We start from the raw sequence: 14,119 nt of genomic DNA, 5'->3' as shown, positions 1-14,119 counted from the left end.
TAAATTAAACACTGTCCCCCAGTCCCAACATGTTTAATTTATACAGGTTTTACTGTATCAGGAATTGATTCATTGCGTTACTGCAGGCACGTCTGCACCGGTCCAGCATGCCGCTAGCGACAAAGCAATGGTTGTTTTGCTAATCACGAATTTTGCATAAGTTCGTGTGACAGATTTGCCACGTCAGTCTGTGTTTATTAATAAGACTTCAGTGGACTCGTTACATATTTTCGGTCGAGTAGAGCACACCGTCAAAATTCCCTTAACAAAGGCAAGTGTAATCTCCAACCAGCCCATGGTGGGGATTAATGCGAAAAAATGGCACAACTTTTGTGATGGGTCATGGCCGGGCAGAGTGGGCTTCAGCAGATGTTATGAAGGCAGTCTTGCCTCATTTATCATAAAGATCTCCTCAATATTTAAGCCTTTACTCACACAAGCATCACATGTTCTCCACAAGTGTAAAAGGGTTCAACTAGTCTACAAAGAATGCAGACCAAACCTTTAAAATGTATTTGGAAGATTTGCTCATCATGCCACCAACCCACCCGTGGATTCACGAAGACTTCGCCTGAATCGTCTGCCACCGGATATTTGATTACAGAAATCACAAATTTCATTCAAGATTTCTAAATAGAAGAGAGGATGGGCTCTTTATGATGACACTTTTCTCAAATATAATATCTAGTTGATTTCAACTTTGTCTGTCTAAAACATCTTGTCTGTGAAAAGTGGATCGTTATGATATAGAGTACAAAAGCCCCCCTTAAACGAAAATATTTCTGAAGTCAATATCTGCGACAATGGCGAAGACGACCAGATGATTCCGCCGAAACCAGAATCATGTTTAGTTGGACCTTCAGGACATAATAATTTATCTGCTTTTCAAATTGATGCTACCTCTTGTCTACAGTATGGCAACTGACTTCAAATGGAGCATAAAGAACTTGTACATGAAAGGGTTACTCATTGGCCAAAAACGACAAGGATTTCGAAAGGAATAACACGACCTTTAACACCTTTATGCAGACCGGCGGCTACGAATTTTCAACCGCGCCTCGCTCCGTCGCTACCAGACGCATTAAGAGCTCCACAATCGTGTGAGTTTGCTCATTTCTGTCTGATTGATTTCGATAAAGATCACATTATACACTATCATAGCAATGGTGATGGCGAACGCTCGCAAAATATAATGTTTAATAAGCGCGTGCATCGTGGGAGTGCCTACGTGATACGGGAGGTGCGCAGTATTAGCGACGCTCGCGGTCCTTAAGTTTCTTAATTCTATTTTGATGCAGGAGACCCCTGATAGCCCAGGAAGAAGAGGAGGGGAATCTCGCAAACTTAACACACTTACCACCCGAGCAGCACGATATCAGAAACAGGAGCAACAACGTCTACAGGATCAACCCCCAACCACACCCCCACCAATCAATGGAAGAACGCACATGGATGTTCAAACAGACAGCTACCTAGAAGAATTAACGGACAGAATACCGGAAGTGGATGTGGACACGCAGACTGATGCACTGCTGAATTTGCACCCGCCGATTACTTTTGTGCCGTTACCTTCAGGCGTAGATGTAGCCACACAAATTGAGATTAACGACTTATTCGACTTTGACTTGGAGGTTGAGCCCATTTTAGAGGTTCTGGTCGGTAAAGGTTTGGAGCTTGGAATGCTTGAATTACTGGAGGAGAATGAGCTTCAAGACATATTTCAACGCCAGCAGCTGTTCGAGCAAGCTCGCAATGCTGAGTTGGTCGAGGTACAGCGTCTTGAAGCAGAAGCAAAGCGCCGCTTTGCCGAGAAGCAGCGTCGTTTGGACCAAGAGACTGCACGTATTGCAGCACAGGCCGAACTGGAAGAAAAAGTAGCGGCACGTGCATCTGCCAAAAATTATTTGACTAGTTTGCATGCACAGGTGTTTGATACGCTTGTGGAAAGCGGTTACTTTTTTGACCCACTAGCAAAGGACATTAAGGTGAACTTTCTGCCAGAGCTGTTCGAAAATGCTGCATCTCGTGCACATCAGCTTGACGTTGGCAGGAGACTGCTCGATACAATTTTAATAGACGCCTTGGAACGCGCAAATTAGAATCTTCGTTTGCATGAAAAATATATCATTATCATGTTTGTATTACATATCTGTGTTTACTTGCCAAGCGTTGTCCGCTTTGTAGGCGACAAGTAAATGTGGGGCCATAAACGTGTCATTTATTGATCCAGTTTGCTTCTTTCCTGCTTTTCTACTTCCGCTTTCGTGTGCAATTTGGTCAAAAGCTGAAAAATTACTTAGTGGTCAGAGTATGAGATAGATATAATATACATTGAGCATTTTGATGAAGTATGAAGAGTCCAAAACTTGACGCAGTACGCACATTACATCTCGAAATTGACGGATATAATGTCGGTGGTCTACTAGTGAAATCTTTTGAGGATGGAATCGTAGTCGCATCACTGAATGTATGTGTATGACGTAACGAGATGACGGACATGATTACGGACGCATTCTGCAGCGGGGCTGCCGTAGCTTTTTCGCTTGGAGGTCGGCGACCTTCATTCTACACTTAGAACCAGTGCGAGTGTAGCGGATCGCACTTCGCTTGCTTCAAGAGAAATTACAACCTTAACCCAAGGCTAATTAGCTCTTCCGTAAAATGTAAACTTTATTTCTCGGTTTTATCTGCGGTAAAGCCGCCTGTATCTAAATCTATAGGTTTTCCTATCTATATATTAAAATTAAATGTATAATTCTGCCACGAATTGTCTAGTTGTTTGAGAGTAGCCACACCATTGTGTGTCAGACCATCTTGTGAAACCATACCATTGTGTGATCACACAATATTGTGTGACCCCGTTACACTCTCCCCATTCAAGATTGTGAAGACCTACAGTTCACATTCATTTGTCGCCTCGAACGAGGCACGCGTGTCTAAGACACCACAACATCACCAGGACCTTCTTCCATTTGTCTGCTCAATGATCCCTATGTCTAGGACATGGAAGACACCCAGCCTTGCTGGTTCCGAGAACACCTGTGGGTGGAGCCCTTCTTCGTCTCCTGCACGCGGCGCAATCCCGGACAGCACGTCCGCGGCTTCAAGGAAAGCACAGCCCAACTCTCGGTAACCGAGCAAAGCGCACCGCGCCCACCACGGGCGATGAAATACGTCGTCGGGGATCTGGAGGAAGTCGACTACAGGTTGAATTCTTCTTTCCCAAGATGGGAAGAAGAAGAAGGCGAGGTGCCCCAGCGGCGCGACGTGAGCTTGCTCGAATCTTGTGGACACCGTGTCTGTTCCCCAAAGTCTCGACTTCCGGGAAAAGTGGTATCATCAACAATCACCTCGACGAAGCACAGAAGCAGCAGCGGAATGCTGTCAGCAGAGTTGCTCTGATGCGCGTGCATCCACGGTCGGTCTTTGACCCTTGTGTGAAATACGACCTACGATCGGCGGATCCCGCTACAGAAGCAAAGGACGCGATCACTCGATGGTCGGGCGTGGTCGGGCCCCCGGCCACTACACACGCTGAGCTTGAAGAACAAAAAGCTGTTCGAGCTCGCTTCTTGATAAGAAATATCGGTGGATACGTACCGCACTCAACTTCGTGCTCAAGGAGATGGCGCTTCTCTACCCGCAATGCGGATGATTTCTGTGGTGCTCGCCCCTGGCAAAGCCGCTGCAGATGACGAAGAGCTCTTTGAGCGATGGGTGCAGCAGCACCGTAAATTTTCCTCGCTGTACAACTTACTGTTGAGCAAAGATAGGTGGACGCGCGTGTGGAACGTCATCTTTGGTTTGAGTTTGCCAAACTCAAGGCGCGTCGCCGACTTCATTCTGATTGTCGTCCTGCGACAAATGGATTGATCAATCACGCTCCCGCGAGCTCTGTGGTCTCAAACACTGGTGAGTCTGCGACCGCAACAGATCAGGGCCATTGCTTGAGCACAGATTATGGCCATCCGACTTACCTGGCTTGCCGAGAAGCGTGGGGCTTACGATGACACGGAACGTCATGATCCCTCTGATTACAAGCGTCCACAACGTCTGGGCGATCTTGCCGATTCAAACTCCCACTTTTTCTCGAAGTCCGGGTATGCCCGCCACTTCACAAGATGCTGAATTTGACCGTGACGACGACGTCAACCCACAAGACGTTCCATGTGATATTGGAGACCACCATTCTCGTCTAGAAGACGGCGGCGAACGACGACTGGGTCGATCGCCATCCAGTGACTCGCGATGCTCTTCGCTTTCTTGAGAGCGAGGTCCGTCGCGATCGGGACTCCGATGCAGGGGTCGCATACCGCTGCGCGGAAGACCTAGATAGCCTGGAGCACTTTTTGCACCGGCTACCTCATGTCGAGGATTAACGCGCTCTGTCGTAGCGACTCCCAGTCGTTGAGCAGACGAATGCGTCGCTTCATGCGAAGGCGGAGCGTTTGGCGCCGTTGAAGATGGAAATTGTTGCACTCCGTGCTCAAAACCAGGTACTGGTTCAACTTTTGGGTGGTCGAGTGCTTGTGAACGCCGCTCAGGCGCCAACGCTTCCGCGTTCACTTGCGCTGGATCCCGGTACGGCTTAAGCTAGCCCACATAAAACACCGGGTGGGTGCGCATCCGTTTCGGAAGGTTGAGCGTATACGCAAAAACCTGCTTGGTCACAATCTTGAGCGGTACAATAAACCGTGTGCGTAGCTTAGTCTTAAAGTTAGCAGAAATCGCATGTGTGGGAAGGTTTTTTAGCATTTAACTAAATTAGGTCCCCGACCTCAACGTTTTCCATATTTCTTCTGCTTCTTCCGTCTGCATATTTCTTGTGCATGTTTTGTCATTCAGCAATCGCATCGCAAACGTGTCGTGAGACACTCAGTCTAGTAGACAGGGAGTCATCGACTTCTTTACGAACAGTCAGAGGGCTTACTTCAGCTAGCTGATCGGCTATTTCTCCCCAACCAAGCCCTGAACCTTGGATGGCGGCGTCAGCGGGACGTGAGGATGAACGAGCTCGTTCACATAGAACGGCGTGTAGTCGGTAGAGGAATGCGCTGCATTGTTCAGAGCGAACTCTGCGAGTGGTAGCATGGAGCTCCAGCGCCTCGGATTCACAGCGCAAACGCTGCGAAAGATGTCTTCAACGACGCGATCTACGTGCTCAAATCGACCATCAGTCTGCGAATGATCCACTGTTAACATATCCAGCTTGGTGCCCAGCATCTTGACGATCGTCAACCGAACTTCTCATTAAAGCTTAGGTCTCTGTCAGAGAGAAGTGACTCCGGGAGTCCGTGCTATCGAAATACACGATTTACAAACAGCGTCGATGTACCCCGTCGATGGTGTTCGACACCGCCGCAATATGGGCCATCTTGCTCAAACGGTCGCCGAAGATCACGATTACCGTGTTGCCCGCCGATTCCTTCGACAGGCCAAACACAAAGTCCATGCATATTAACTACCAACACCCGAAGGGTACCAGCAAACTGGCCAGCGGCGCCAGCGCATTTGGAGAGGATTTCACCCTTTGACACAAATCACATGTGTGCACATGTTTGCTCGTCCATTTGTACAGCTTGGACCACTAGTAGTGGCAATTCACAGAGCTGTAGGGCTTTTTAAGACCAAGATGACCACTGAGTGGGGTGTCGTGAAAACCTAAATTTGACAAGTGCATACTTCATCGCAAGTAACTCCATGTCGTGCACGAGTAGTTCTTCTCTTCTCTTGGAGAAATTCAATCGCGATCACCCGATCCCGATCTCGCCCCTCGGTGTCTGCTTGCAGCGGTGCACAGCCGATGCAAAAGTCCGAAGCGTCAAACAACACTGAAAGGGCGATCAGGGTCTGGCAACGCCAGTATTGGTGCATGAAAGAGGCTGTCTTCGACCACACCAAAAGCCTTCCGATGTTCGGTGTCCCAATACCACTCTGCATCCATTTTTTGAGGAGATTCGACGATAGCCGTGCCATTTCTGTTTTGTTCTCGCTGTGCTTGTGCAGGTAGTTGGCGGGGCTAAGCCACTTGCGCAATTATTTGGAACCGGATCGTCTGCAATGGCCTTGACCTTAGCGGTATCCGCTCGGAAGTCACGCTTCCCAATACAGCATCCTAAAAAGGCATTTCTTCGTCACCGAAGATGCACTTGTGTGCATTAGCATATAGCTTATTCGTGCGCATATACTCTTGCATCGCTCTGAAATGGATGATGTGGATTTCTTCATCCGTCCACCCGCGTTCCGCACGACTGTGGACGAAGATGTCATCGAAATATGTCTGTGCATACGCCCGGTGGAGCCAAAACAACTGCGTCACAAGATGATTAATTGTTGCTGGTGCAATCGACAGTCTTTAAGGCATTACCAGCCACTTCCAGAGCAAGCCGCTTGCTGTACTCATCGCTGCCAGCTGAATATCACTCGCTCTCATGAGCAATTGGTAATACTCTTAACCAAGTTGAAGGCACTATACTTTGTACATCCAATCATGTTTCTCTCGAGAACATCATTCCTAAAAATAAGGTATCTGTGCGGAATGGCGGCAGCGTTGAGTTGATTGAAAGTGAACGATATGCCATTTGCCGTTCGGTATCCGGACACAAAACGAGGGTGTTAAATGGGGAGACTTGATCTCACGCACCATTCCTGCGTCCTGCTTCGCGCAAAAGAAGGAGTCAATGACGTCACACTGCTCCTTGGACATTGGCCATTGGCGTGTTACGCAGTATTTAGCTCCCAGAGCAGCTCGATCTAATGACGCACACCTCGGCCCGGAGTTAGGATTGACCGCGGGTCTTTAGAGACGACGTCTTGTGTTCCATCACTATAAAATAATACGGATCCAATGGATCCTCCAGGACCGTCGATACAATTCGTGCGATCAGCACCCTCTTGGTGTCCTCAAGGACAGCTGCGTCCAGAAGCGGCGACGAGTTGATCTCTTCTTCCGGTCGTATAGTGACCACTTCGGCTAAATTGCCTGCCTTCAAGGCCTTCAAAGGACATCTCGTCCAGCTCAAGAAGAGCATCCACCGCAGCAATTGCCTCAAGGGTGACCTCATCGTCTTCCTTTCCCGTCGTATCGTTGACGAGGGTGTATAGCTTTGCGCTATCGTCTACGGTAGACATATTTTGGGTCAGAGTCGACGCCCGGCGTCTTGCAGCTAGCATACGGCGTTGCCGTCGCCTCTCGACAGAAGTTGTACGTCTCGTCGAGCCCAGTAGGAACACGCACTCAGCGTCGTCCAGTGTCTCCTTTTCCTGCTTCATTGGAGCCTTAATATTATTAACAAAATCCGTCGAAGAACTACGAGTTCCGCAATGGATAACGTGCTACTCCATGGAAGATGCCTCAAACCTCGTCCGACCATGCCAATCTTGGCACGCAGCACCCACTTTAAAACGTGAGCAGTGGTCAATGGATTACGTGCCACTCCACGTGCATCACTGGAGCCTCGCCTTCGATTCCTCGGATCTCATCCGACCATACCACCCGTGGCATGCAGCGACTGCTCTGAAATGTGAGCAGTGCTTAGTGGATTACGTGCCGCTCTATGTGGATCACTAGGGCCTCGACTTCGATGCCTTGTACCTCGTACGACCATGCCACTCGTGGCTAGTTAAGCAGCGCTCAGTGGGGTGTTTGTGCCACTCCACGTTCAGCTCGCGAGCCATGCTTGGAGCTCCTGTTGGATACACCTTCGGTGCTCACTTACTCGGGTATTCCGATCTCCAGCACGTTGACTGTCTCAGTCCGGTGCCCGTGCCAATAGATTTTTTGCCCCCTAGCAGATGACTCACCAAACCTTCACCGGGAGATGTGCGAGTAGCGCCCAAGGTCTTCGATTTCCAATCGATCGGCGTTCCAACCATGTCATACCAAGGATGAAGCCATTCCTTGATCCAAATCTAAGAATAAGCAGCTTTTCACGCTATCAAAGTCAAGAAACATGACACCGAGGTACACAGGGACCTTCGGCACCGTCACACATGTCCCCGTCGCATAGCAAACAGTGACGATGTCACTCAATCGCACTTTCAGCGATTGCGCCTCAGCATACATGTCACGGGGTTGCACATACCCTGGTATGGAAAGATGGAACACACAAGATGGTGTGACCACACAATGGTGTGGCTACACCTCAATGAGAAGCCACTATGTGGTGGGACCGCCAGTAGTTATGGATTTTAATCAGGTTTACTGTTTAATTTAGATAACCTATAGATTTAGATATAGGCAGCTTTGCCGCAGATTAAACCGAAAAATACATTTTATATTCTAAACGGAAGAGTTAACTTGCCTAGGGTTAAGGTTGTGGGTACTCTTGGAGTTAGCGGATTGTAATTTGCTACACCTATTCTGGTTCTAGTATAGAACATAAGGTCGGTGACCTTAGTAAGTTTCCTCTAAGCAAAGAGCTACGGCAGCCCCGCTGCACTTGGTAGCACTTGTAGTTAATTTATAACTGAGTCGTTACGACTGATCCTCGGTGAGGACGGAGCAATTATTCTGTTCGCCTCATAGCATGCAGAACGTTCTCAAAAGCCGATGTCTTTGCTCGGCCCTGAGGGCGTGCAACATTTCGCTTCACAAGCACGTGAAGCAATCAGCGCGTGTCTAGAGGAATTTTGAGCCATGGAAATGCTCTGCTAGAGCACCTACAACAGAGATGTCGGCGTCGACTGCAACCATGACGTCACCGACTCCTCACGACCCGAACTGCTCATGGTGATTGTTAAGACCTTTAAGGGCAAGAATAGAGGAAAACGCCTGCTCTGGGTGAGAGATCCGAGATGGCTATGGCTTTCGCTATGCTCCAAACTGAGAAACAGTGCGTAGTGCTAGCTATCTCCAAGCTCGGATCGAGCACGAGCATGGACATGGACGTGTGGTACCATGATAGACAGAACTCCGAGCTGCCGGGCAGCGTTCAAACTCCCGACGGTGATTTGTTATGGAGAAATCCATCACCTACGGATTGGTTATCCCATGCGCAAATCGCTTCAAAGTTTACGGAACGGAGAATATTTAAAGTTGTTCCTCAGAATGTGAAGGTGTCTCAGACACGCAAGCCTCGTATGAGGCCTCCGTTAAATGTGAATTGAGGACATTTAGAAGGAAAGCGTGTAACGGGGTTACACAACCCTTGTATGAAAGGGCGGGTCGCACAAGATGGTGTGACCGTACATACGTGTGAATTACACAAGTTGATGTAATCGCACAGTGGTCTAGCTACACCGTAGCAAGAAGCCAACACGTGGCGGGATTTCCAGTAATAATGCATATTACTATATTAACTAGGTTTTCCTATTTTAATTTGGTGTTACTATATTAATTAGAAACCCCTAGAGTCCTTGATATTGGAGGGTCTGCCAAAACGAAATCAATTACATACGGTCTCAATTTTAAACGAAAGAGCTCACTTACCTTGGCTAAGGTTTTAAGTACTCTTGAAGGCGAAGCGGATTGCGATCCGCTGCACTCGTATTGGTTCTTGTAAAGAACGTAGGGCCGGTGACCTTAGCTAAGATTCCACTAAGCAAAGATGTACGGCAGCTTCGCTGCAGTGAAGGGCTTTGAGAAGCCATGGGAGCTCCTTATCGATTCCAAGGCGTCGGGCTTACGCTCGACGCTCCGCGATAGAAGGAAGCTGTATGCTGAGGCGCTGAAGGCGTGGTTGAGTGATACTGTCATTGTTCGCTCAGTGACGGGGACATGCGTTACGGGGCCGAAGGTCCCTGTGGACCTCGGTGTCAAATTTTTTTGATTTTGATAGCGTAGAACGCTGGCTAGTCTTAGACTTGGATTCAAGGTATGACGTCATCCCTGGTATGGAATGGTCGAAATACCATCATCCATGGATCGATTGGAGGTCGAAAGACGCGCAGGTCATCTAGTGGAGCGACGGTAAGTCATGAACTAACCTTTGCTAGGAAGCAGAAGCGTTCTTGGTGCAGGCACTGGGCCAAAACAGTCAACGTCATGAAGATCGGAGTACCCCCCAAATGCGCTAACGCCGCTGGCCAGTTTGCCGGTACCCTTCGATTAATGAGCATGGACGTTGTGTTTGGCCTGTCGAAGGACTCGGTGGGCAACACGGGAATCGTAAATTTCGTCGACCGTTTGAGCAAGATGGCTCATATTGTTGCGGTGTCTACCACCATCGACGGGGTCGGCACAGCGACGCTGTTTGTGGATCGTGTCTTTTGACAACATGGACTCCCCGGGTCAATTGTCTCTGACAGATACCCACGATTTACCGGGAAGTTTTGGTCGACATAGCTTAGGGCGCTAGGCATCAAGTTTACTATGCCAACAGCGAACCATCCGCAGACCGATGGTCAAACAGAGCGCGTGAACCGCGTCGTTGAAGACGTACTTCGTAGCGTCTGCGCTGAGAACCCGAGGCGCTGGAGTGTCATGCTGCCACTTGTGGAGTACGCTCTGAACAATGCAGTATATGCGTCCGCTGGCTACACGCCGTTCTACGTGAACGGATTCGTTCATCCTAGCATCCAGCTTACACCGCCATCCCAGGGCTCAGGACTTGGTGGGGGAGGAATAGCTGAGCGGCTAGCTGATGTCAGTCCCCTCACTGTGCGTAAAGAAGTCGATGATGTTCTGTCTACTAGACTGAGTGTCTTACGACACGTTTGCGATGCGATGACTGATAGTCATGACATGCAGAAAAAAATGCAGACGGAAGAATGTTGAAATTTTGAGGTCGAAGACCTGCTTTTATACAATGCTAAATAGTTTTTTTTCTACACATGCAGTTTCTGCTGTCATTAAGACGAAGCTTCGTTCGCGGATTTTTGGACCTCCTTTGGTCGTAGCCAAGTGGGGCCTTGCGTATACGCTGGAACTTCGAGAAGGATGCGCACCCACCCGGTGTTTTATGTGGGCTTACTTAAGTCGTACCGGTATCCGGCGCGAGTAATCGTGAAATCGTTGGCACCGGGGCGGCGTCCAGTGGCGCTCGTCCATCCAGAAGCTGAATGAGCATCTGGTTTTGTGCATGAAGTGCAACCATCTCCATCTCCAAAGGCGCCAGGTGCCTCACCGTCGCACGAAAAGACGCATTCGTCTGCTCGACGGCTAGGAGCCCTCCGATAGAGTGCGTTAGTCCTCAACATGAGGCAGTCGGTGCAAAACGTTTTCTAGGCTCTCTAGGTCTTCCGCGCAGCGGTTTGTGACCCCAGCATTGGAATTCGTATCGTTCTTAAGCGATTGATGAACATTGCGAGTCAGGATGGCGATCGACCCAGTCGTCATCCGCCGCCGTCTTCTCGACGAAAATGGTCTTGTCCACTATCACGTTAAGCGTCTTGTGGGTTGACGTCGTCGATAGGGTCAGATTCAATATCTTGTTAAGTGGCGGGGATACTCAGACTCCGATAGCACGCGGGAGTTTGAAGTGACACTTCGGCAAAACTACCCATACGTTGTGGACGCTTATAATTAGAGGGATCATGACGCTCCGCGTCATCGTACGCCCCACGCTTCTCAGCAATAGCACGAAAAGCCGAAGGCCGATGGGCTGAGCTCAAGCTATAACCCTGAGCTGCTGTGGTCGCAGACTCACTCCTGTGAGAGACCGCAGAGCTCACGGGAGCGTGATGGAATAATACATACGACGCAAGGCGACAATACGAAGGAAGGCGTTGCGCCATGAGTTTGGCAAACTCGAACCCAAGATGGCATACCACGCACACGTCCACCTCCTTGTGGTTTCGCTGTTAGTTAGACAGCGAGGAAAGTTTCCAGCGACGCTGCACTCATCGCTCAAAGAGCTCTTTATCATCTGGAGCGGATGTGTTAGGGGCGAGAACCACAGAAATCGTCCTCATCGCGGGTTGAGAAGCGCCTCCTCTTTGAGCGTGAAGTCGAGCGCGGTTTGTATACAACGGATATATTGGGTTACCAAGAAGCGGGCTCGATGAGCTTTTCGTTGGCAAGCTCAGCTTGTGTAGTGGCCAGGGCCTCAACCACGTAGACGCCCAATCATCGGGTGATCGCTTCTAAAGCGGGATCCGCCGAGCGTAAGCCGTATTCCACACGAGGGTTAAGGACCAACCGTGAATGCGCGCACATCAGAGCAACTATGCTGACAGCATCCCGCTGCTGCTTCTGTGTTTCGTCGCGGTGATTGGTAAAATTTTATTTTTCCCGGAATTCGAGACTTTCGGGAACGGACAAGGTGTCCACAAAATTCGAGCAGGGCTCACGTCGCACTGCTGAGTCACCTCGTCTTCTTCTTCTTCTTCCCATCCTTGACAAGGAGAATCCAACCCGTAGTCGACCCCCTACAAATCCTCGACGAGGTATTTCATCACCCGTGGCGCGCGCGGAGCGCTTTACTCGGGTACCGAGAGTTTGGGCAGCGCTTTCATTGAAGTCGCGGACGTGCTGTCCGGAGTTGCGCCACGTGCAGGAGACGAAGAAGAGCTCTGTCCGCAGATGTTCTCGGAATCAGCAAGGCTGGGCGTCTTCCATGTCCTAGACATAGGGATCATTGAGCAGACAAATGGAAGGAGGTCCTGGTAAGGTCGTGGTGTCTTAGACATGCGTGCCTCGATAGAGGCGACAAATGAATGTGAATGTGGGTGTTCACAATCTTGATGGGAGAGTGTGTAATGGGGTTACACGTACCCTGGTATGAAGGGATGTGTCACACAAGATGGCGTGACCACGCAATGGTGCAGCTACACCGTTATAAAATGCCACTAAGTGGCGGGACTGCCAGTAGTTATGCATTTAATTAGGTTTTCCAATTTAATCAGGAAAACCTATAGATTCGATATAGGTAGCTCTGCCGAAAAAAAAAACAAAAATTACAGTTGACATTATGAATGTAAGATTGTATTTGCCTTGGGTTAAGGTTGTGGGTACTCTTGGAGTTAGCAGTTCGCAATCCGTTATACTTATACTGGTTCTAGTATAGATCGTAAGAACGGTGACCTTAGCTTGACTTTCCTTAAGAAGATAACTACGGCAGCCCCGCTGCGATACAGTTGACTTCCTTCCATCGAAGCGCATAATTATCCGACGCCCCGGACTTAAACAGGGTCTTTCATGGCTTTTCAAAGCCCTTCACGATCGCTTCCACGACCAGCATGTCTGGTTTGTATACACGTTTCGTGTACAACATCACGGAGCTCTTCAAGGTTGAGCCCTGCTCACCTCAACCTCCTTGAAATTCAACAAAACAAATGACTGCCGCATTAGGCCGCCCCGTGCTACTGGTATTGTCGTTTCTCCAGCGACCGCACGGGATATGCCTGATTAGGCAGCGAGAACAGTCGTAAAAGCTGCAGCTTCAGCTCCGTCCAGTAGGGAAACACCACTTCCACCGAAGTGCCATGCATGTTCGCGCTCAATACCCGAGCTTGGAGCTAGCTAGCGCCATGCACTGTTGCTCGGTCTGGACCATGGCGTCAGCCATGGCCATCTCAACCTCTCCCACCCATAGCAGGAGATTCTCGCCATCCTTGCCCTCGAAGGTTTTCACCATGAGCGGCTTGGGTCGAGGGAATTTATCTGGCATCATTGGGTGCAGTCGACGCCGACATCTTCTGCTGTAGGCTCTAGCAGATCATTTTTATAGCGTAAACGCCTCTAGACGCGCGCTGATAGCTTCAGGTCCTTGCGAAGCAAGGCGTTGCACGGCCTCGGGGATGTGCCCACCGATCAAGACAATGGAGATTCTCAAATTTGTCGAGGGAGAGGAAATAATTTCTTGTATGAGTTTTTTTACCAAGATACTTCTAGAAGTTATAAATTTCCTTCTTTCCCCACTCAAAAGATTTCCGATCGTCCCAAGGCGATAAATTTAAAAAGAATTACAATACGGAAAACTCATCAAAATGATACACATAGTAGCGGAGCTCATCATACATGGATGATTCAGTTACTCATAGCGAAATAAGTGCGTGAAGTCAAGTGGATCTCCTCATTGAGCTTTTTACTTATGTGTTTATCTATTTTATCGAGAAATATCAATTCGCGGTGACAAAGAAAACATAACATGACCTTTTGTCCGATAGGAAAATGCGTCATGAAATTGACTAGATTCTGTGGCCAAATATTGCGCCACACAACAATTTTTCGTGCTAA

General features: G+C 49.0%; 2 protein-coding genes across 2 annotated transcripts in view; one reads left to right on the top strand and one right to left on the bottom strand.

Annotated features, from left to right (window-relative positions):
* PHALS_05300 (translation elongation factor tu) overlaps nt 1–31 on the bottom strand; it is a gene marked incomplete at both ends in the record, with an annotated part of 789 nt that extends 758 nt beyond the window's left edge. The window contains one exon of the mRNA XM_024722853.1: nt 13–31. Within this exon, the coding sequence (XP_024573888.1) occupies nt 13–31 (19 nt within the window). The remainder of the gene's footprint in view (nt 1–12) is intronic.
* A 992-nt stretch (nt 32–1,023) lies between these two features.
* PHALS_05299 (flagellar radial spoke protein) lies at nt 1,024–2,099 on the top strand (the record flags this gene model as incomplete). The annotated part of the gene is made up of 3 exons (XM_024722852.1): nt 1,024–1,100; nt 1,162–1,240; nt 1,299–2,099. The coding sequence occupies 3 exons, from the start codon at nt 1,024–1,026 to the stop codon at nt 2,097–2,099; spliced, it is 957 nt and encodes a 318-aa protein (XP_024573887.1).
* Between the last annotated feature and the right edge of the window lie 12,020 nt (nt 2,100–14,119).

This window comes from Plasmopara halstedii (genome assembly GCF_900000015.1).
Source record: "Plasmopara halstedii genome assembly, contig: Scaffold_289, whole genome shotgun sequence".
In the NCBI taxonomy this organism is placed as follows: domain Eukaryota; phylum Oomycota; class Peronosporomycetes; order Peronosporales; family Peronosporaceae; genus Plasmopara; species Plasmopara halstedii.
This window is presented reverse-complemented; position numbering and strand designations above follow the sequence as displayed.